The sequence below is a fragment of the Rhincodon typus genome, chromosome 6, assembly GCF_021869965.1.
Source record: "Rhincodon typus isolate 14 chromosome 6, sRhiTyp1.1, whole genome shotgun sequence".
NCBI classification, from domain to species: domain Eukaryota; kingdom Metazoa; phylum Chordata; class Chondrichthyes; order Orectolobiformes; family Rhincodontidae; genus Rhincodon; species Rhincodon typus.
Window position 1 is genome coordinate 23,747,045 of NC_063337.1, and position 24,985 is coordinate 23,772,029.

General features: G+C 39.9%; 1 protein-coding gene across 1 annotated transcript; it reads right to left on the reverse strand.

Moving 5' to 3' along the window:
- Positions 1 to 4,546: 4,546 nt before the first annotated feature.
- Positions 4,547 to 23,562, reverse strand: fgl1b (fibrinogen like 1B). Its single transcript, XM_020521308.2, has 8 exons — positions 23,450 to 23,562; positions 17,256 to 17,334; positions 15,425 to 15,629; positions 10,340 to 10,499; positions 8,518 to 8,615; positions 8,289 to 8,377; positions 8,006 to 8,196; positions 4,547 to 5,214 (listed from the first exon to the last, which is right to left on the reverse strand). The coding sequence occupies exons 2-8, from the start codon at positions 17,313 to 17,315 to the stop codon at positions 5,025 to 5,027; spliced, it is 993 nt and encodes a 330-aa protein (XP_020376897.1). The 5' UTR covers positions 17,316 to 17,334; positions 23,450 to 23,562; the 3' UTR covers positions 4,547 to 5,024.
- Between the last annotated feature and the right edge of the window lie 1,423 nt (positions 23,563 to 24,985).

Genomic DNA, 24,985 nt, shown 5'->3' on the forward strand with positions numbered 1-24,985 from the left:
AGATACATCACCTTCCCACAACTTGATGGTGCTAATTTGCATATTTAATCCAAATTAATCAGAAGGAACACTTGGACAACTTTTCCCCATCTTTTAGACTCTTTTTTGGTGTGCCACCGGTTTATTTACTACGCCACCACCCCCTGCCCACCCCCGCAGCCCTCCCCATGCTCACTGCTTCTCTTAGCTTAAATGTATCACAGAGACATGTTTCATCTTCCACTCACCCTTATTCCCCTTTGTTCTCCCCTTATATGCCAGTTAATCTCTCTCCTTTCTCAAAACGGATTGGACAGTACTGTTTAATACACCAACTTTGTTATGGAACTAACAGACTTTCTGCTTGTGTGTTTAGTATAACAACAAAACGGACAAACTCTATTTATCCTGGTTAAATTAGCTATCCTTTATTTGACCTTGGTACATTACGAGGAAGAGAGATAACAAGGTGTAGAGCTGGATGAACACAGCAGGCCAAGCAGCATCAGAGGAGCAGGAAAGCTGACGTTTCAGGTCTAGACCCTTGTTCAGAAAATCTCTGAAACATTACGAAGAATATGTGCAATATTTTGCTCAGCTCTGTAGTATTACATATTACATCCCTTTCTGTTTCCCTTATGAAAAATAAATGTTTTTTTAATAAACAAAGGCAATTTAAAGCTGTAGAATCCACAATTTGGATTCAGTTTAAGAATTGCCATGATTTTTTAAAAATAATGCACTCCCGAGAGATATTTAAAAATATTGTTCAATTTTGAAGGCATAGAGATTAAAATTTTAAAAATTACTTGAATGTCAAATGTAAAATGTCTGCATCAGACAGATAGATAATATCAATTTTTTTAAGGAAGTGACAGGCAGTTGAATTCTAAACATTATTGTCTTTTTAATTAACTTCCTGTCAAATTAAATGTGAAGTTAGGCTTCATGTATTTAGACAGAACATGTGTATGTCAAACAATGCCATTTTAAAGTAGCACATTTTCAAAATTGACTTGAGTTTACAATTTAAGATATTTTCAGGAAAGCATTAAAATAAGGATTATGGAATCCTGAGGGTTTTATGTTAAAAGGTTATTGGAGATTCTCTTGCTATTCTTAAAGCAAAGTCTGAAATATTGTTTCTGTGTGGTGTTGACCTTAGCTCCATGTTTGCATTTCCTGTTAATATGGAAGAAGCAGGACAGAACGTGATTCTTGTAGCTCTTCCAATTTTGTTCTGGGAAAATGTATAGTCGCATCTTTGGGCACAAGTCCTTTGTCAAGTCAAAGTTTTGGTGAATATTGTTTAATATGAACAATGCAGCTTTAGTTGTGCCAGATAATATGATTGTTCATAAACACTTGGACCCTGGATATGAAAGGCGATTTTGCAACAACAAGAACTTTCAGACTGTCAAGAGTCTAATAATGACCATGAATCCATAGTTGATTGTTGGAAGGTTCACTAATGTGCTTTAGGGAGGGAAACTGCCATCCTTACCTGGTCTGGCCTACATGTGACTTCAGACCTACTGCAATCTAGTTGACTCCTAACTGCCCTCTGGGCATTTAGAGACAGGCAGTAAATACTGGCATAGCCAGCAATGCCCTCATCCCTTGAATTAATTAAAAAAAAGATTGACAGTGGTGAGGGAACCATGTGGAAGACATAGTGAGGGGGTGTTGGGACGGGCAGTGATGTTAAATAGAGGCAAGTTTCTTCTCAAAATGGAGGGCAAAAGTTGAGAAAACAACCCTAATAGATTATTTTTGCATATCTTTCAGAAAAGGCAGTTACTGACCAATATCAGCAATAAAAACAGAAGTCGCTGGAAAAGCTCAGTGGGTCTGGCAGCATCTGTGAAGAAAAAATCAGAGTTGATGTTTCGGATCCGGTGACCCTTCCTCAGAACTGATGATTGACTACCAGTCATCTGTCATCATATTGCACCAGAATGATGCATAGTAGAGAAGGACTTCAAAAATAGAGAAATAAAAGGTATAATAATAATAATTTGGAACTTTCCAATTTTCTAGGATGCGTAGTGAGCCACAAAGACCAAAAAAATCCCAGTTTTGCATCCTTTCTTGTGCTATCAGTCTTGCATATGAGCTACTATCTAGCAAGCTCAGGTATGGAAGGGTGCAAGGGTGAAAAGCAGAAGGAAAAGACCATTTGAAAGAAGAATGGCTGTGTATCTTCCTTAAACTGTATTTTCTAAATGTTGATTGACCAAAACTTAATCTTTCTATGTATGTTCTATACTGCAATGTTAGACGTAACACAACATCAGGTTATAGTCCAACAAGTTTATTTGAAATCACAAGCTTTTGGAGCACTGCTCCTTTGTCAGGTGAAGTCCACTTCACCACCTGGTGTCCTGTGATTTCTGACTTTGTCCAACACTGGCACCTCCACATCAAATACTGCAAAGGATTGCAAAACTACAAGATACATTGAAAGGGAAATGATAAAGCTAAAGAATTAAGCTTTATTGTAAGAAGTGTAAAGATATGTTCTCACCCAAAAAAAATGTTATTGTGATTCAGCACAGGTTTTAATAATGTGTTGACTGTTTATAACACAGAAATTCCAGTATTTGTAAAACAGCTTCTGTGGTGACTCTGTTGCAATGATAATGGTCTTTTGGTTAGGTATTAGCTTTTTGTAGAAATAGGTATGTATTTACTACAAGTAGTTGATCTAACAGCTGACAGTCAAGGAAAGATTGGGGAAAATACAGAATGAACAGAAGCATTTGTCTATAAAGTTTACTTATTTACACACCTTTATTTTAATTGTACAGGGTTATTATTAAAGTCAAAGCTCTTACATTTGTATAGCTTTATTAAAGTAATACCAGCATTTATTTCAACAATTCAGCATACAGGCTGAAATATGGTCAAGCCAGAAGGATTAGAAATAATCTTAATCTTCTTGGCATTCTACGACTTAACATCCATTTATCATTATATATGGATGGGGAAAAAAGTCAAATTCCCAGACCTTTATAAAAATAAGTACTTTCTCACTTAAACAATGTTATTTTGCAAGAGTTTTCATTATTTCAAGCTGGCATTGCATTATGATACATATTGGTTAAAGTATAGCCAGTTAGTCAACCACAAGAGGATATTCCCAAATGATCAGTCAATTCCTATTTCTCTGATCTAGTATGTTCACAATAGTTTCAACACAGTTCATGAATTCCAATGCTTTAAGGCTTATTAAATCTGGCAATTAGAAGTAAACACAAACATAAAATGCAGGATAAACTCATCAGGTCGTGGAGTCATCAACACAGAAACAAGCCCTTTGGCCCAACTCATCCATGCCCACCAGGTTTCCAAAATTGAACCAGTCCCATTTGCCTGCACTTGGCCCATATCCCTCTAACCTTTCCTATCCATGTACCTGTCCAAATGCCTTTTAAATGTTGCAATTGTACCTGCCTCTACCACTTCCTCTGGTAGCTTGTTCCATATAAGTACCAGCCTCTGCGTGGAAAAGTTGTCTCTCAGGTCCATTTTAAATCTTTCCCCTATCAACTTAAAACCTATGCCCTCTAGTTTTGGACTCCACTATCCTGGGGAAAAGACCTTGGCTATTCACCTTATCTTTGCCCCTCACGATTTTATAAACCTCCATAAGATCACTCCTCAGCCTGGCGGCATCTAAGAAGACAGAAGCAGAGTTAACAGTTCAAGACCAATATGACTTCTTCAGAACCGGAAGCACTTGAAACTTAACTCTCTCTTCACTGATGCTACCATGCCTACTGAACATATCCAGCATTTTGAGTCTGTATTTCAGATTTCCAGCAACCACAGCACTTATCTTTTATTTAGAAGCAAAAGTTATTTTCTGTGAAAGAACTCATTTGGACATAATATCAACAAAATGTTTAAACCCCAATGATATAATTTAAGAAAAAAAAGGAAACAATAAACAATTGCTCAGTGTGAATTTAAATGCCACATTCTGTGCAGTATGGTAACATATCCCTGAACATCTTTCAGAAGATTTAAGCTCAGGATATTTAACAACGCTGATCAAAACATTTCATTTCTATCCAGAATGGTCATACAGTTGCTAATGTAAGGGCTGGTCCATGCTGGTATGAGGCTGAGGCGTACTAAGTAAGCTTCAGGCTACATTTAAATGTTGACAGTGAGCTGTGGATGCAAAACAGGTCACTGGCTGGGGATGGAGGAAATCGACCAAATCTTATCAGGAGCCGGATGGTAGGTCAGCTCTGGGGGGGCAAAGGCAATGTCAGGAGTGGGGCAGCTAAAACATTGCCAATAGGCTGGAGACTCTTTTGGTGGGGGTGAGGCCTCAAGAAAAAGCTGCTTGGCTTTCCACGATGTACAAAAGCAAAAGTTGAGCGTTTCTGAGCTCATTTCTCCAAACGGCCTGGGGCAGTTCACTCCCACAGAAAGCTGTTGGTGTCAGTTTGTTAGATATATTCAAGAGGAAGCTGGATGTGGCCCTTGTGGCTAAAGGGATCAAGGGGTATGGAGAGAAAGCAGGAATGAGATATTGAAATTGCAAGATCAACCATGATCATATTGAATGGTAGTGCAGACTAGAAGGGCTGAATGGCCTACTCCTGCACCTATTTTCTATGTTTTCCAAGTTTTATATAACCAGTGTAAACTTTGATTTCCATATTTAGTCTTCACTAATTTCAGGAGACCAGAACTGCTCAGCTATTTACAGGCTCAGCTGTATATTAAATCAGACATTGGATCTATCAAACGTCTTGGCCTTCTGCAAGTTAAATATCCCTTCCCTAGCCCTCATTTTGTCATTATTAACGTGCTATCTGCAGATTGGTAATTCTGCTAATTAAAATGGCTGACACGGCTTGACATTTTGTCATTACAATTCTTAAATTGTCACAAAAATTAGAATGACCCACTTAACAATGAATTAACGTACAAAATACAAAGGTTGAACTCCATAATATTTCTCTCTGTTTTGAGTAAAAGCAACCTGACATTTGGTATTAAAGATATAACTGCTTGTCAAATGAATGTTACCCCGTTTTGCTCTCATAATCTCCACTTCCAGCACTTGGGAAGAAGTAGAGTGGTCTGATTTTCATGACTGTGAATTTCAAAGAGTACCACCAGCCTGTCCAGGTGAACCAGATAATTCCTTTATCATACTTTCCAGTGTAGTTGCCGTGTCGATAATATTTTCCATTAAGGTTGGTTGCATGACACCTTTGATTTTGCATAAAAATGAAAGACACGGACATTTTTACAAGGTAGTGCAGACAGAGGCATCACAGATTTAATCAAACAGACAAAAACAGAACTGAGGAAGGGTCACCGGGCCTGAAATGTTAACTCTGATTTTTTCTTCACAGATGCTGCCAGACCTGCTGAGCATTACCAGTAACTTCTGTTTTTGTTCCTGATATACAGCATCCACAGTTCTTCCGGTTTTTACAAACGAACAAGTTTGACAAGAAATTCATCTCGGGTGGTGACACAAAATGAGTGATAATGGCTTGGTTGCCTGTCATACATAGCACTTGATATCTGATCCCAGTGACTAGTTAATGGCCAGACAAGTCTGTGTCACAACCCTGGAAAATTTCTAGCTCTTTAAATTTCTATAGAGTGCAATAAACCAACCACTTCCCTTTAAAATTATTCCTTTAAGATTTCTGATCTTTCAAAGTCTACAATTTGATCTATTTCTCCCTCCTTCTCAAAAGTGGTCAGAATTCATACTTGGAATTTTTTTGTTTAATTCTTGAACACAGCAATTTGTATGTGAGAAAAAGTGTGAGAAAAAATCTGTGATGAGTAGTGATAGTAGGAACTGCCGATGCTGGCGAAACTGAGAAAACAAGGTGTACAGCTGGATGAACACAGCAGGCCAAGAAGCATTTTCTGAAGAAGGGTCCAGACCCGAAACGTCAGCTTTCCTGCTCCTCTGATGCTGCCTGGCCTGCTGTGTTCATCCAGCTCTACACCTTGTTATCTGTGATGAGTAGTGTTTTCCACCCAGATTTGGAGTTAAGCAAACAAGACTGAAATTTGCTGGAGAAACTCAGTAGGTCTGGCAGCACCTGTGGAGAGAAAACAGTGTTAACATTTCAAGACCTTCTTCAGAACCACACCCACAGTTCTTGGTTATATTTTGGAATTAAGCACTTCTGCTCAGTTAGATACTTGACACAGCCCCTCTCTGCTTCTACAAAGCGCCTTATGACCAACTTTACAGGCACAGCCTTACTGTGTGTGTGTGTCTCATATCTATTCAATATAAATGATCACTTGGAATGTGTCAGTCAATTGATTAAATGTGAATACCTTTGAAATACACACAAAACATGAAGTAGTTTGAGATTACCCAAACACACTTTATTCGAGACTTTTGCATCCTGTGAAAAATAAATAATCTATCTCTTTTTTTTGGGATGCATGTCACAAATGTTAGCAGCTTATCTCTCACTTATTTCCAGCTTAAATTAACAAAAAATAATTCATAGAAATCTAATTGGTCTCTAATGAAACACATCGAAATAGATAGCAGACATATTTTTAATTTTTCTTCTTCCGAATCATCAATTTATTACTTAAGCTAGTGCCATGATTTTTTGGTCAACTTATTTTCAAGCAATTCTGATCCTGTTTGTCCTGTGCAATTTCAAAAATATAATGACAGTGTTTCATTGTTACTGGGTCTGCCAAAACAGAATAATTGACTTAAGATTTGGTTGGTTTAACATAGTCAGGCTATGTTAACTAGTTATTTACATTAAATTTGAAGTAAATGTTGTACGTGCCTTATCTAGGCATTAGTAGTCTGTTACTCAGTCATGCCTGCAGTTGTGTTCTTTCACCACTAGGCAGAGCTCCACATGCTCCAGATCCCCATATCTGTACCTGCAGAACCACTAATGCACTCAGTGAAATCTGCATTATCCCAACTTTGTGTGGGTTTTTTTTTAACATGGTAGGTGGTTAGGACATGTGGAGTTCACACATTCTGCCCGGGTCTGCGTGGGTTTCCTCCAGGTGCTGTGGTTTCCTCCCACAGCCCAAAGAAAAGCAGGTTAGGTGGATTGGTCATTCTAAGTTGCCCATAGTACCCAGGGATGTGCAGGCTATATGGATTAACCATAGCAAATGATAGGGTAAGGGATGCTCTGAGGGTTGATGTGGACTTGATGGGCTGAATGGCCTGTTTCCACACCGTAGGGACTCTATGAAACTATAAGAGGGTGAGGATTTTGAAATTGCTTTTAAAAGGGAAATGGATTCCATTACAATAATTGAAAAATTAGAGGAGACAGCAGGGAATTGGGTAGGGAATCTCTTGTAGAGAGCTGCTGCTGGTGAGATGGGCTAAATGACCTCTATTTGTGATAAAATTACGATGAATTTATCCCGTCACCAAGTGACCGTTTATTTACATGTGCACTGTATAGGGACTGTGACCAGCCAGCTCAAAGCCTAGACTGAAGACACCTTCTGAATCTCCTGTTTATATCTGTCAGCCAAGGCTCCCTGGTTGGCCCAGTTTAACAACCCCAATCAAGGATCTTATAGTCAACAAGATCAACCTGGCCCTTATTCCAATCACTACAAAATTCCAAGCAAATGGAGTCCTGTCTTCCCCAAGTGACCACACTCGTATAGTTTCAGCAGAGGTCCCTGGATAGTTCTTTTAGCAGGACACTGGGTGTAGAAAATGGAAGTGCTACACTAATGCTATAAAGGAACGTGTTTTGAGGTTGAGTTTGAAAAATCGGACAGTATCACATGGAAAGCTAACTTACACGATCTGTTATATTTAACTTAATTCTTTTTGATATGGCCACTGGTTACAAAGATGAAAAAAATGTGCCGTAACTTTCTGTGTCAAATTCAATTGTTATTATTCGGGCAGACGTTGATGGTCAATTATATTGTCCTGCCATAATTATTCTTTTTAGTAACGATTGTATATAAATACTTGCATACACAGAATTTTGCATAAATAAATGTAACTTCATACCTGTTAAACCACCAACCGGATTTTGTTTCTTGCGAACAACTCCCAAGTAGGTATCTGTCATTGTCCTGGTCTGAAGTGCTGAACTGCATCCCATTGTGAGAAACTGACCACTGAATCTCTGGGACCAGGCCACCAGACAATGAATCGCCTGCATTCCCACTATAAGCTCCGAATGTTAGCCTGTATTTATCCTGGTTTAAAGAGCAAAAAAAGAAATTGCCTATTTTTGTCTATTGAATTGAGAGTTAAAATAACATCTATAACAAGTTTCAACTTCTCTCACCATTTCATCTGAGACGTTAAACTTTTCATAGGTAGCGTACCTCTTATCTCCATTCCAGTCTGTGAGGTCAAACTTTAATAAATACTTTCCTGCAAGGAAATTATTATTAGTCAAGAAAAAGTCCATTTGGTGATTATTATTGTGTCTAAAAGCTTTTTTTTCCTTGGTGAATTATAACACTAAATAAAGTAGGACTGTTCCAATGTTTCAAAGCTGAATACATTCCTACCTGCAGCCAGAATTTGATGTATCTTTTCATTTCCAAGCCAATATTCATCTTTCCTTCTTTGAAATAATCCGAAGCCTGATTTATAGTCATCCCAGCCTCTGAAGAAAGTATGAATAGCAAATCTAATACAGATCACTTACATTTTGTTTCAGAACAAAATATTTCCATTCATTTTTATTTCAGTTACATGCAGTTTTATAACATTTATAACAACAACAGTTTACATTTTTATAGTACCTTTAATGTAATGAAATATCCCAAGGTGTTTCACAAGAGCATCATTAAATAAGTTAAGACGCTGAGCAACCAAGAGATATTTTAGATCAGGTGACCAAAATCCTGGTCAAAGAGGTAGATTTTACAAAGTGACTTCAAGTAGTAAAGTGAGTAGAGAAGCAGAGGGGTGCAGACAGCAACTTCCAGAACTTGGGGCTTAGGTAACTGAAGGCATGTCTGTCACTATTTGAGTAATTACAATAGGAATGCACGGGAGAGCAGAATTGGAGAAGCACAGATATCTTTGAGGGATGTAGGGCTTACAGGGAATACAGAGATCTGGAGAGGCAAAGATGAGGCTGGATTTGTAAATATAGGTTAGAATTTTAAAATCAAGGTGTTTCTTGACTGGAAGCCAATGTAGATCAGTGAACACAGGGCTGACAGTAGAACAGGATTTTCTGTGACGTAAAGCATGAGCAGCAGAGATTTGGAAGATTTCCTGTTTCTAGAGTGTAAAATGGAGCAGACTAAACAGGTGTGCAAGTTCATTATACTCATGGTTTTGCTTTGTTCTATGATTTCTATGACCTGAGAGTACAAGTTTTGTTCATCAATCAATTTTAATTGCTTTATTGTGAAGATTTGTTTGTTAATTATAACATTTATAAAGTTTAGATGCTGTTATGTAAATAGCATCATACAGTTAACAAATCTCAATTCCTAAAGTTAATGAGACATTCATAGACAGTAAACGACACTACCTTTAAGACCACTGATATACAGATTGTATGTAAGTCCATAGCTCGCTGAAAATGACAACACAATTGGATAAAGCAGTAAAGAAGATACATGGCATGCTTGCCTTTATTGGCTCTATGGCTTAGAGAGCCCCTACTTCAAAATGAGAATTCAAAATTGCTATGATGAGCCCACTTGAGTTATTCAAAATGCTTCCTGACAATTTAATATAAAAGAGATGTTAAAAATATATTTTTAAGTTAATGTATGTACATAGTAACAAATCAGGTTAATTGAGAGGCAATTTTTATGTTTAACAAGAGACATTTTTAAATCAGTCTATCTTTCCATACCATGTTGAATCATGACTTTCTCTGTGACCTATCTGCATTGGTATTGAGACAAATAGCAGTGTTAATTGCACATGTGCATATTACATGAAAACATAACAGCATTCAGCAGATTGCATGTACCACTTGTAAATTAACATTCATTAGTTAAGCACTGAGCGTTTTAGACATTATAGTGTGTAAAATCCATATAAGTTAAATCCAAAATAACATCTTTTATTTTACAATATGTATGGACAGAAAAAAGTTACAATACATTCCCAACGGGTTTCTGTTGGATTTCAATAATTATATTGTGCTTTATTTACAATTCAGAATACAGTTAGAACCAATTTAAAACTATGGGCACATGTTGTGACATTGCCCAGATTTTCCAGCCAGTGGGCCAGGCTACCATCAATATGCAAAATCCCAGTCTCTAAAAGAGAGGAAGTAGAATGACTGGATAATGACTGGATAATCACTGGGAACAGCGATTGCTACAGTATGGTTTGACATTTATTCAGATCATTTACCTGTTAAAATTCACTTTGCCATTACTGCGACGTTGAATAACTGTCCATCCTCCCCCATCTGACATGTCACAGTATGCAAGAAATGGTTCAGCAATAGATTTTGGCTTGATTTGGTAATAGCCGCTTGTGGTTTCACCACTGTTATAAATATCTGAACAATCTGTGCAAAGTGGAACCCAGTATTATTATCAATTCATATAGAAACAGAAATTGAAAAGCCAGGCACAACCAGACCTATGTTTGGTATAGTGTAGAAAGTAATGTAATAAAGTTAAGCAAGAGAACAGCTGAATGTATCCTGTTTGAACCATAGTTCCCAACAAACTATTTGATGAAGCGAGTCTTGAACATGACATTGAAAGATAAAAGTAATATACTCTTGTATATGGCATATGAGGGATAGGGTTTGCAAAGCTGGAATGTCAGGTATGACTAAAAGCAAAAATGCTGGAAATTTGAAACAATCACAGAGAATTATGGAGAAACTCTGCAAGTCTGGCAACATTTGAATCTGAATTATTTTGAAGAAGAGGCATATTGGACTTGAAACGTTAACCCTGTTTGTCTCTCTAAGAGATCCTGCCTTATCTGCTGAGTTTCTCCAGCATTTTCTATGTTTATGCCAGATATGAAACTAATGGAGAAGCATTGCTAAAGCAAGTTTTCCTGATAGAGATTCATCAAAGCTGGCCAAATGGGTGAAGATGATTGAGAAGTATGTGTGTCAGGAACTGTGCCACCTCTACCCGTGATGATCTTGATTGTCCTGAAGTATTGATATTTTTGCTCAGACACACCTCTGAAGCAAATGGGACTTGAGCCCAGACCTTCTGGCCCAGACGTAGGGGTATTACCCCTGCACCACAAGAGCCCTGACCTAAAGTACGGCACGGTGGCTCAGTGATTGGCACTGCTGTCTCACAGCACCAGGGACCCAGGTTCGATTCCACGCTCGGGCGACTGTCTGTGTGAAGTTTGCACATTCTACCCGTGTCTGCGTGGGTTTCCTCCGGGTGCTCTGGTTTCCTCCCACAGTCCAAAGATGGGCAGGTTATGTGGATTGGCCATGCTAAATTGCCTGTAGTGTTCAGGGATGTGTAGATTAGGTGGGTTATATGGGGGATGGGTCTGGGTGGGATGCTCTGAGGGTCGGTGTGGATTTGTTAGACTGAAGAGCCTGTTCCCACACTGTAGGGATTCTATGATGATTCTACTTGCACCACGGACTGATTCCATCCATGCGCTAGCAATTCAATGACCATTTAGCAAAGTACATGGAATTAAATTGTGACGGATCCACTAGGCTGACAGGTATGAAGAACAGAAGAGATTGTATATAACGCTGAAACAGCAGTGCCTCCTCTACAGTCTTGGTTACACTCAATTAGAGGTAATGGTGCTTAGATTCAACTTTGTTTTACAGGTGTAGAACAGGTGCAACAATGATCAATTTGTACTGCATTTGACAGTCACTAAAACCATTGGAGCATACCCCAATTTTAAACTAGTTTGTTTTATGCTTTATGGGTATAATCATGTGAAATAAGTTTTCTTTAGTTTACATTAATGCAGAACCAAAGCAAGTCGGGCTGTTCCTTCATCCTCCACATTAACATTGCACCTTGTGTCAGTAATGTGCTCACCCACCTCTGGTTGGCCTCAATTGCACCCCATCATGGAACTGGTGGGTTGCTTTTGAGGAAAGTTTGGCCAGTCCAGGCTTTTGTTTGAAGATTAGAAGGGTAATGAGTGACTTGAAGGAGGATTATAAGATCCTGAGGGGTCTTGACAGGTCATGGAAAAGGTGTTTCCTCTTGTGGGAGAATCTAGAACTAGGGGCCTCTTTTTCAAAATAAGGAAGACAGAGATGAGTAGAAATAATTTATTTTCAGAGGGTAGTGAGAATTTGGAACTCACTTCCCTGAAGGATACTGGAAGTAGCATCTATGAATATTTTAAGGCAGAGTAGATAGAGTGTTGATTATCAAGGGACCGAAAGGTAATTGGGGATGGGTGGGAATGTGGAGGAGTCATTAGCTATAATTTTATTAAATGGCAGAGTAAACTTGAACGGCTGAATGGCCTACATCTGCTCCCAATCCGTATGTATCACATGCAATCCAACTTACACACAAGCTACAAAAACAGAAGTTGCTGGAAAAGCTCCGCAGGTCTGGCAGCATCTGTGAAGAAAAAGATCAGAGTTCATATTTCAGGTCTGGTGACCCTTCCTCACCTCAGGTCATCAGACCCAAAACATTAATTCTGATTTTTTTCTTCACAGATGCTTCCAGACCTGCTGAGCTTTTCCAGCAACTTCTGTTTTTGTTCCTGATTTACAGCATCTGCAGTTCTTTCGGTTTTTATATCCAAGCTAGTTCAGTATTCAAGTTGGTTGAGATCTGAAAGCCTGATATCACCTGCGTGATGCTGCCCAACTGGTTCCCAAGCCTCGCTGGATTCATCCCAGATTGCAATGTTTGAACTTATAATTTATATTTTCATATAATGTGACGGACTAGAGGTTGGTTGCAGTGAGATTTGGTTCATGCCTTTAATAGTCATGTCACTGTAGTCCTACCAGACCATATGGCTGCTCTCTCACGAGAGAAAGGTGACTGGTGGTGGTTTGACCTAAGGGTCACTGCACCTCAGGTGAGTGAGAGGTTGAGGAGAGAGTCCTTCATGATAACCTCAGCCAGGGCAGGAACTGAACCCAAGCTTTTGGCATCCTCTGCATTGTAAACCAGCCATCCATCCAATTGAACTAACCATCCCCCTTGGTCAATACACAAATATAGCCAGGAACAAAGTAAAATCTGTTAAGTAATCAAACAATTCAATGATGTTGTCAAGTGGTGTTTCCAGTATTTGGATAAATTGGCAATGGGAGAATCACTTTATAATAAGAACCAAACGAAGCGTGCAGACTCATTGCCCTTTGTGACAATGACAATTAGGGATAAGCTATAAATGCTGGCCCAGCCAGTGGCACCCATATTCCAGGAATGAATAAAACAAAATCATGTGTGAGATGTCATTGCCATTGAGATGAAGTCTCACTTTAAACTAAATAAAATCAAATCCTAAAGATAAAGAATCCTAAATGCCTGAACCAACAGGAGGATAGGATAAAACCACTATTTGGGAGAATGAGGATTGTAAGAACAATCTCTGGTAGACAGGGGCAAGATTTAATCTTGTCGATGAGGGTGTCTACCGGCAGTTGGAGAACCAACAGGAGATCTGCCCTGCCTGTACAGGGGAAGGCCCAATGGAATTCGGTGCCAATCAGCCAGATTCTTGACCAGCAGGGGCAGAAATGCTGACCCCTCAGGAGATGCCAGCTAATCAAAAGTTGGCAGCACCGTAGCCCCTAGTTTTACCACGGAGAAGCCCAGTATGCTGCAAGACCCAGCCCACAATTGAGTGAGAATCGGATGGAAGTCGGAAGAAAAGGCAAGGGGCCGGTTCTCAGTGGGATCGCTTTCTGATTATTAGGTCCCTCGATCATGAACAAGGCATACAGCACTCTCTGCCCAAACATCCCCTCTCCCACCCAGGGGGTGACAAACAAAATAGAGACTGTAACATACCAGCAGAGATGGGATGAGACTGTGTTGTGTATACTTGAATGATACCCTCGAGTTCCAAAAGAGTTCGACTTTACTGACATAGATGGGAAAACATTGCCTAATGGACAAGATGTTTTAACAAGCTTTTTGTTTTGTATCATCTGCAATCTATTTTGTCAATACCAAAGATAAAAAGACTCAAGTATTTATAGCTTCTGTTACTGATACTTTAACTGATTGACACTTTTATCGGATAAAAGCTACAGCATTTTTTAAAGAAATTTATGAATGGGAGTTTTTAAAAGCAGTTCCTGGCATGCCATTGTTTGTTATTAAAAGGTTTATTGGTTTTGTATGGGGTTTATCCCTGGTGAAAGTATTGAAAGTGCCATGAGTCGATGTGGAGGGTACGATGGACAGCAATGGATAGGGGCATGGATAAGGTCTTTTGCATTAGCCTTTCTACTGAGGGACAGTGAACCACAACTCATTGAGAAGGTGGTCCAACTCCATGGAAATTGCATGAGGCTAAGAGATCTTGCTCCCTGCACTCTTATCCTGTGCCATCAAAAATTAAGGATGCCAAGACTGGGTGGTGTGTGAGTGGAATCCTAGATTGGATCCATTCTTCCACTTTAAAATTAACCCCATTCCATTCGAACGTGGTTAGAGGCATGAAAACCCAGATCCTAAAACAACCTTCTGCTGCAAGAGCCATTAATAGAAATGTATAATAATGATTGCTTGTTTTTTGTCTCAGATTATACCATCTACTGCTGCTATTAACTGACTTCATTTTTGCTCTCTATCTAAACTAAGTTCAAAGATGGTTATTGAAGGTAATTTAGCCCATGCTCAGTATGAGTGATACATGTAAGATATGCTGTGGGCTTCACTTGTGATCCTGTTAAAAGGTGATTTCTGCTTTGATCATTTTGTATCATGACATTTCCTGATTTTGTGTTCTGATGTTTACAACACCACAGGAGGCCATTTGGTCCATCATGTTTGTGCTGGTCACCACAGATCTAATTATTTATTGTCATATTTGCTTAAAACATTGAGCCTCTTGGTGATGACCATGTAAATTCCTTTTTTTAATAGCATACTAGCAGTGAGTGGTAACATGCCATTGGATTAAATGCTTCACTATTATTCCAGTTACATCTTCCATAATGATTGACAGGTCAGTGCTGGTAAAAGAGGAGATTCATGAAGCTTAGCAATGAAAGCTCTAAAAAGGGTAGCTTCACTTTGTTTCCTACAATATGTTCAATTCTTTCTATTAAGTTTCTCAAAAGTAACAAACATTGATACAGGATGATTAATTTAACTAAACCTCACAAGCAGCAATTATCACAATCAGAGGAAATGGCATGTTATCTAATGCTCAAAAATTGTTCAACCTAAATATACAGATGCTCTGGTAAAAGTTCAAATGGCTAACATTTCAAAGACTGGTATTTTCACCTATTATGTCAAATATATTAGCTTATATCTATATATTTACCATGGTGATATGCAAACTGATGTGAAGTAATTGGTTGTAATGTGGTCTGTTGTTCATTCTTTTCTGTTGTTGTGTTTTTCTTTGTCCAGTAGTCATTGTGTTCCTTCAAATGCTTTAGTCGCCATGTTCCAAGTAGGAACTGAGCCTGTAAATGTTGTAACTGCTTTTGCAGCTTGGAGACTTCAATCATACATGTTTCATTGTCCTGTTAAAAAGAAAAACATAAACCTGGAGCAAATATCACTCACACACTGCCAATGCTTGTCCTGTGTTTTGGGAGCCATTGCTGCAGCTGTTACCATATAATATGTACTCAATGTACAGCAAAAAGTAAACAGACAGCTTTTCTCCTGATACTAAGGTCAGAGCTGCAGTTCAAGGAGAACTTGAGTGGGCAGTAGCTGAGTACAAGAAGAAGGATTGTTGGTAGGATCAGATGAAGTGAAGTGGGTGAAGGCTCGTAGGGGGCATTGACACTAGCTTAGACGGAATAGAATTTTAGAGTACAGAACCAGTTTGGGCAATTTCTTCCAACTCATTGTCAAAATATTCTCAGCACCAAGAAAATGAAATGGCAAAGGGAAGAAACCCACTGCCCTGCAGAAAATATATGTTCCAGGCCAAATAAAAAAAATCAAACTGCAGAGGTTAACGCTATTTTTCCTCCCAGTCTCAGGGGGTGGGTTGAAACTTTGTCCAGGTCCATGCCCTACAAAACACAACCTCAACGTAACAATCAAAATAAACTTCAGCATCAGCCTGCAATACCTCAGATGACCTGCTGGCAGAAGGGTCTCCATCCTCATTGGGAATCTTTCCCAATAGACCTAGTGCACAGCTCACAAAACTGGAGTGGTGTAACCTCCTCAGAGCATGTGGCTCTATAAGACCACTCCTCCATGTGCCTCTGGAGAAACAGGAGATGAAGGGTCCTCTGCGCTCTCCTTCTTATGGTGATCATCAGGATCCAAACAGCAGCTCATTCAGACTACAGCAATGAGCACAATTTCCTCTCTCCTCTCTCAAGGTCTTCATCTTAAAGGGGAAGCTCGTACAATAAAGGACACCCAAATACAAATGGAAACTGGCCACAAGCTGTGGTCATCAACTCCCTATCAAAAGCATAAAAGTAGGGATGATATGAAGATTCCAAAACAGTTGCTATATTGCTTCCTGTTAACACTACCCAAATTCACTACAATTGCTAAGATTCCACATAATCCAGAACAGACAATTCAAGCCTCTCTACAAGGCGGAAGCCAGTAGCATGGTGGAATACTCCTCACTTGCACCTGTCAGTGAGCTCCAACAGTGCTCTAGAAACTCTACTTAATCCATGAACAATCCATTTGATAGGCAGCCCTGTCACCATGACAAGGACTCACTATGTCCCCCATCAACAGACCATGGCTGCAGTTAGTAACACCTAAAGTACTCATTGTGGCAACTCATGAAGGGTACTTCGACAGAACCTCCACAACCTAGGAGGGCTAGGGAAGAAGGCCTTTGGAAACACCACCAATTTCAAGATCCCATCCAAGCCACGTGACATTCTGACTTGTTCATTTGTTGTCACTGGGTTAGAAACCTGGAACTCCCTATCAGATAGCACTGTAGGAGGAGGTTCACCATGTGAATTGCAATGGTTCAAGAAGAAAGCTCATTACTTCACTGGCAATTTGGAATGCTCCTTACCAGCAATGTGACAGTGATGTTTACTTCTAAAATAGCTTACACCTAATTCATTTGCAACTTCGAATTCCTTTCAGGAAAAAATAGAGAACGCGGGCGTGTTTAGAAAAGTTAATATATTGAATTTGGGCACACATACCAAAGTTCTGTGAGCCGCCAAACTTTGATCCAAAAGAAGTATAAAGACCAGTAGCATCATGGCATCCAATGTTTTCTACCTGCAAAAAAAAATTCATTAAAAAAAAAATCATTGGTGACATAAAAGATACGTAGAGTGACCTGCCCTCTAATTTGTCATATTTACTACATTTGAAGGGACTCACTGGAATAGATTTTCAACTCATGAACTGAAGGTAAAACTTTTTTTGCGAATTGAAGGAGCATTATATTTATCTGAATCTTGTGAAAATTGGGCATCCTGTACAATAGACGATCAACCTGTAAGATCAATCTCAGTCAAGTTATAAGTCTACATTGTTGAACAGAATTTTGGTACCAATGTGATCAAACACCACACAATGAGTGGAATTTAATGGGGCCTGTGACAATACTATGGCTTTTAGAGGTGTATTTTGTCCTGGTTTTTTTGTTTAAACAAAGAAAGGTTGAGACAGAGATGCAGAGCAGTGTGCTCCAAAGCCAATAAACTAAACAGCTTATGAGGCCTTGGGTTTTTTTAAAAAAAGGTTGGAACAATAGAAGCAGCCTGAATAGGTGGGATCAAGCTCCAACAGAACCAGGATTTTTTTTAGTTTTAGCCTTCAGTAGCTGTTGCTGGAGTCTTGAAGCTGGATGTGGAAGCCCTTATGCCTCTCTCTGTTACAGCTAAAAGCTGGGGCTCTCTTCCTGCTGCTAGAATTGCATGTGAGACAATCTGTCTTTTAACTGAATTTGCCGTTGCCAATCATGTGTTTATGGGATATTACTGTATTGGGAACAGCTAATTAGTTGTAGTTAATATATATTTCTTTATTAATTATTTCAATAGCATTACAGTTAAGCCAATTCTTTTATTTTTATTTTGTTTGTATTTTAACTATGGTGTTTCAGTAAAGTGTGTTTTGTTTCAAGCCTGGTAGTTTGACCAATTGAAATCCATGTGGAACACAATGCCTTACACTTACCTTTAAAATAAGTAAAAGTTAGGGTCTAGACTATCTTCTTAATATTTTTGGGAGGGTTTGGTCTGGTCCATAACAGGCCACTGAGAAATGGAAATGTGACTGTCAGGAAGACTTTATCAACTGGGAGGTGAAATCCTAGTTTCCTGATGTTGAGTAGAGTTTAAGTGATTTGGTTGGCAGCATTTCAGTGGTGGATCAGCTCTCATGGTATCACATGATGGGAACTACTTTTCCATCCACTTCCATTAAATTGCAAATTTTCCAAATTACTTCCAATCTTAATCATTAAGTCATTGGTGAATGGAAAACATATACCATTAGATTTAAGACAATTTAAAAACAAAATTATCAATTTGCAGCACAGGGCTTCACTGTTTGGACCAATGTGTATTGCCAATTTCTCATTGCCTTGGGGAAAGTGGTGGTGAGCTGTCTTCTTGAATTGCTACAGTCCATGTGGTTTAGGCACACCCACAGTGTTGTCAGAGATGCCGTTCTGGGATTTTGATCCAGTGATAGTGAAGGAATGGTGATGTATTTCCAAGTTAGGGCAGTGTGCGAGTTGAAGTGAACTTGCAGTTGGCGCTGCTTCCATGCATTGGCTGCCTTTCTCTTTCTAGGTGGTAGAGGACGCAGGTGCCATTGGAAGGTGCCATTGAAGGAGACTTTATGAGTCACTGCTGTGCATCTTATCAATGGTACATATTGCTGCAACTGTGTATTAGTTGTAAAGGGAATGAATATTTAAGTGGGTCAACGGGATGTCAATCAAGTATGCTGCTTTGGCCTGAATGATTGTCAAGCTTCCTGGGTGTTGCTGGAACAGCATCCATTAAGGCAAATGAAGAATATTTTATCACACTCCTAATTTGTGAGTAATTGATGGCAGAGAGTTATTAGGGAGATAGGTGATGAGTTGCTCACTGCAGAATTCTCAACCACTTACCCAGCCATATCATTTATATGGCTTGTTCAGTTCAACTTCTAGTCAATGATTGGTTGAAAATGATCATTGCTTGGCACCTATGTAGTTTAGATGTTATTTACCACTGCAAGAATTCTTTAGGGTACCATTCTAAGCCCAACTATCTTCAGTTGCTTCATCAATGACCCTCCCTCCATCTTAAGGTCAGAAGTGGAGATATTTGCCAATGATTACATAATGTTCAGCACCATGCACAACTCCTCAGATACCGAAGCAGTCGATATCCAAATGCAGCAAGACCTGGACAATATTCAGGCTTGAGTTGAAACGTGGCAAGTAACATTTGAACCACACAAATGCCAGGCAATGACCATCACCAATAAGACAGAATCTAACCAATGTTCTGTGACATCCAATGGAATTACCATACTGAATTTCCCATTATCAATATCCTCAGGGTTACCATTGATCAGAAACTGAACTTGACTCACCATATAAAAACAATGGCAACAACATCAGGTTAGAGGCTAGGAGTACTGCAACAAGTAACTCACCTCCTTACTCCCCAAAGTATGTCCACCATCTACAAAGCATTAGTCAGGAGTGTAATGCAATGCTCCCCAGTTGCCTGGATGGGTGCAGCTCCAACAGCACTCAGAAGTTTGACACCATCCAGGACAAAGTAATCATATCCACAAATATCCACTTCTGTCACCGCTGATGCTCTGTAGCAGCAACGTGTAATATGTACTAGAGTGTCTGTGAGACTGCTGGATTGTTATAAAAACCTGATTTATTCAGTTCTGTCTTCAGGAATGGAACTATTATCAAGCAATCACAACAGAGAAATAAATCCTGCCTTATCGATGTTGACAGGGGTTCAGCGGAAATAATACTACAGGCTCCTGGTAACAGTAAATTGACTTGAAAATCCAAGTTGGCATTATTGAAGATGTAGTGATTTGGCTAGGAAATACATTTTGCTATGAAAAGCAAACAATTAAACAAAGTTAAAAGTGAATAATTTCATTCTCAATTCACTTTGACAGTAGTTTTCACAACCACTTTATAGCTGATATAGTCCGACACATGGGGCACAAGATACATCACCATTCAGCTGTTGAACATGCAACCCAGTTTGCACCAGAACTCCTAAAATGCACTGAGTTTTATAATAATGGGCAGAATGTTATAGAGGTCCAAATGAAATGGTGAAATTTGTGGCAGAATCAGATGAGCAGTCTGACGGGGCCTATCACAACATTGGGAACATCTCATTGCTTAATGTCTGCCTTTAACAAGTGGGTTTCTCACGAGGAAGTGCTGAGTTGCCAATTAGTGGGGATTAGACCTTGTTAAACAACTTATTAACATCACGATTTGCCTCATTAATTCTTGGTGTGGAAGTCAGAGAGGGTACCTGGCAACTTCTGCTCGCCACTAGTTATGTTGTGTTGCTCACCACCAAACAGCATCCCAGGGCATGATCCATTGGTACCAGCAGCATGTACCCCTCATCCCTGGACATTGGCATTTGCCACCCCCTCACATCCATCATGGCATTTATCCGATCCTCTCTGCGATACATCTTGATGTATCGTACAAGACATCAGGTTAACACTTCAAGTATGTATCAGCTGCTTGCGAGGCAAACATGCTGCATGTGTATTCAACCAAATACCATGTCAGGAAGTGAGTGGGGCTAGTCCTAAGTCCAGATAAATGGGGGCACTGCTGGTCAGGGTACCCCCATGCTTTCAGTCAGGGGCACAGTTCTCATGCAGTCTAGGGGCTTGGTCATAGTCAATTTGGAACTCTCATAGTCAGGGGATCTGTCCAGTGAGTGGACAATGGTCAGTCCCATAGATGAGCACCAGTAACAGGAGAATTACGTAGTCTATGAGGGAGCTGCAAAGATGGTGTAAGGTGTCTGGTCAGTGATGTCTAAAGGCTGCTCTTTGAAGCCAGTCATAGGCCCGGATTGAATACAGTTCTGTTTGTCCGAGGGCGCAAAGAGGGCCTAAAGGTTCAGTGGATCAGTTCCAGTAGGGATGGGGGAGTTGAGACAGTGGGAAGAAGCAGAGCCATTTGCCAAGATGGAGACCAGGATGGCGACGTGAGGAGTCTTGAGGTATATGTGAGGTATATGGAATGGGACTGGAGGCCATGATAGGCTATGGGAGGAGGGTTATTGGCAGCAGTCACTAACGTGGCCTTCATGGGAAGAATGTAAAGGAACAGTGTGGGCACCATTATGGTGTAACATTGAGGTTCAGAGCAGGGAGGACTGATGGAGGTGATGTTAGACGTGGCGGCTCTGTGCATGGCAGGGATGGGTGGAAATGAGCTGTCAGGGTACTGTGAGGTAAACGAAAATTAGAGGCTCTTGAGGATGGGGAGGGGGTGGTTGTATCTGGTGAACTGACAGAGCCTGATGCCGTCTGTGTCCACCAGAAGCTGTTTTACTTGCCACCTCTTCCCATTCCCAACATGTGAAATGCAACTGGAAAATGGCTGGGACATGACCAGGATGGGCAGAGTCAGTGCCATTTTGATGGGTGGGAACACAGGATCCATAGCTGCCGGACATTAGGACATTGATGGGGCAAGTGCACAAAGAATGTGTTTGGAAAACATCTGCTACATTTCATTTGCAAACATTGATTGCACATAAGCAATGCATGCAGAATGAAAATGCTGCTGTGCCAAATGTTAATCAAAGGCAAACTGCACCATGCATTGGTGCCAGATAAACTAACATTGTCATCTCAGTGATGCAGGAATTAGCAACAATAACTTAAAAGGAGGCAAATGCAGCCCAAAAGCACTGCAACACGTGTGAAATTTCCAAGGTGCTGCGGGACAGGGATTAACATTACTGCGTAAATGCAGTGGAAAGTGGAATGGTTGAGGTGGATCTGGGATGGGAAAGAGGTCAGAGTGCAGCAGGCACTCCCTTTTGATGTGGTGTGTTGTACACTCAGCTGGTAAGGCACCTTCCCCAAGTTGGTGCAGATACTGCAGCTAGGGCTGTACTGCAGCAGACAATCGTCCAAAGCCTGAAGTAGTCTGGACGGTAACTCAGATATAGTCTGGACATTGTGCGCTGCACTATTCTGCACAATTGGTGAAAGCAGTACAGTATGAAAGGTGCTGAAGGAGCCAGGGGAATGGGAGCAGTCATCAGAGGAGGATGATAATGACATTGAACTGGAGGAAGCTCGCTTTGTGGATGACAGAAATTAGCAGCTGCATTGGGAACTACAAGGCAGACAGGGCCTGACTGACACCCCATTCCAATAGATGCTAGCTGGGTGAAGGAGACCATCATGGATTGTCACAGCCAAGATAGTAACATTTGCGCTGCATTGTGGGACTCAACTGTGTCCTGGATTTGTATCCTTTGTGTCCCCTTTATCTGACTATCAATATAAGCTCATGTTTGGATTTGTCCAATTGCTTGTCCAGTATATGATGTTCCCCTACTGGAAAATGACAAGGTGCAGATGACCTGTGGGCATTGGAGAGACAGTAACTGGGATTCAAACAGAGTGGGTAGAGGAGAAATATCTAAGGACAGGTATGATGTGTAACGTGATAGTTAAACAGTGACCCAGACATGAGAATGGAGTTCCGTGTATCAGGAAATGTTAGCCACGGCAGCTAGGTGCTATGGGGAGCAAATGGCTTTGTGGCGGCTGTGCCATTACATTACCGGAGAGGGGCAATGCTAGGCTGCCAACATTTGTCTGTGTGTACAGCAGGCTTTGAAAGATGGCTTGGGTGCAGGTGTTGCTGGCTTTCCGATAGCTGCGTGCTGAGTGATGAGCTATTCTGGGAACAGTGTATGGTAAGATAGAGCTAGAATCGGAAGTGAGGTACGCCGTGGTGGTGGGGGAGGGGGGGGCTAGGTAGTTAACGGGACTATTTTGGTAAGACAAGGTGAGAAATCTTGCTAGGCCTCACAGCCAAAATCCCTCTGAAAAACTCAATGCAACTTGCCTTTAGAAAATAAAGAAGTAAGATTCAGCCAATGTTAATGCTTAAATTTTTGACAGATTCACTATTTAACAGATTTGCCTCCTCACTTAAAATGACTATTAATACGTTAAAAGTCAAATCATAATGCTTTGCAATAGCTATGACACCAAAATGCAAACAAACAATCGAAAAGCAAATGGTAAATTAAGAAAACAAGCATTTTCATACATTTGGCATGACTTCAAACTTAGCCTGATTAATTACACTTGTATTGTCATAAACAAGATGGAGAACAAAACTCACCTGAACGATGGCAATATCTCATAAGGTATTTGCACGATGCTGTCTGTACATAAAGGTTTACATGAATAAGAATGCAACAAAAATTGTTGATGTTACTGTGCGTAAGAAACCAGATGGTTCACATCAAGGTCCCTGAAGGAAACTATTTCATCACATTGCAGCAATGGAGATCTTCTGCTCATTCTGCCAAAGTGATAAAACTTTCTCCATTTGTAATATTTTGACAAGTGAGAGCACATCTCTTCCGAAAAAGTCTATATTCACAGCCGTACAACTTCATTAAGCTTATACTTGCACTTTTTAAACAGAGAGAGGTGCATATTAATCTTGGGTGTGTACCCATTTAGTCATTTGAATGGAATGCATGGCCAGTAACAATACATATTATTGGAAAATTTGCAGTTTCTTCCATGCTATTACATTTCAAAGCCATATTAAGTGGTCTCAGCAGCTGAGCTAAATGATTATACTTCAGTCCCAAATTGCCAATTTAGAGTCAACTGAAACAGCTCATTTTTGACTGGGGTGAGGACAATCATTGCATACACAGTTTGCCTATAGGCAAGAATGAAAATACATTGTATCTATGTATTTTATGTATCTATTTAAACATCATCTACACAGTGGAAATTGTTACGATTCCAGCTGATGTTATTACTGGACAAAGAACAAAGAACAGCACAGCACAGCCCTCTAAGCCTGCACCAGCACATTTTGCCCTTCCATATTAAAACTGTCTTCACTTACAGGATCCGTATCCCTCTATTCCCCTCCTATTCATGTATCTGTCCAGGTGGTTCTTGAATGCTGCTATTGTGTCCATTTCTACGTCTTCCTCTGGCAGCACGTTCCAGGCACTCAACACGATTTGTGTGCAAAACTTACCCCGCACAACTCTTTTAAACTTTCCCCCCCTGCAACTTGAACATGTATCCTCTACTAATTGACCCATCCCCCCTGGGAAAATGCCTCATACTTTCCACTCTATCCATGCCATTTACAATCTTACAAACTTCTATCAGATCCCAGACTGAAATCTGGCTTGATAGATCATATTTTGTTTTGTTTTAGTTTTAACAAGGCAGTCTCTGTCACTGAAACAGAAGAATGCAATGCTACACATTTCTCCTTAATATTACAACAGGAGTTTATTAATTGAATGTAATCTATTGTATAGTAATATCAATAGAATGAACCAATCTACTTAGTTACGACACAAGTTCAGAAAGTTTTAAACATGCAATTATATCCCAATTATATCCCAAAACACTCTTTTACAAGTTTAAAAACATCCCTTGTACATTACCCAACAGAAAATATTGTACAGTAGTAAAACTAGACACTCTTCCTCAAACACGTTGATAGCTTCAAGGTAACTTTAACACTTACACTATAACCTCTGACAGCTTATTTCCAGAGCTATCATACACCTGAGTTTAAAAAGACCCAGCTTCAATTCCTTTTCAGGTTTTATCCCAACACTTGTGGTTTAGGATTATCACAAATTTCCTATTTCAAGTTAGTATTGTCTTACGA

What these genes read in the sequence shown, in the direction of transcription:
- fgl1b (XM_020521308.2), bottom strand. Translation starts at nt 17,315, where the DNA reads ATGATGCTACTGGTCTTTATACTTCTTTTGGATCAAAGTTTGGCGGCT. An exon ending in TGGCGGCTCACAGAACTTTG is followed by an intron (nt 15,630 to 17,255) that starts GTATGTGTGCCC and finishes TCTTTTTAACAG; the next exon opens with GACAATGAAACATGTATGAT. An exon ending in ACATCAAATTCTGGCTGCAG is followed by an intron (nt 8,378 to 8,517) that starts GTAGGAATGTAT and finishes ATTTCCTTGCAG; the next exon opens with GAAAGTATTTATTAAAGTTT.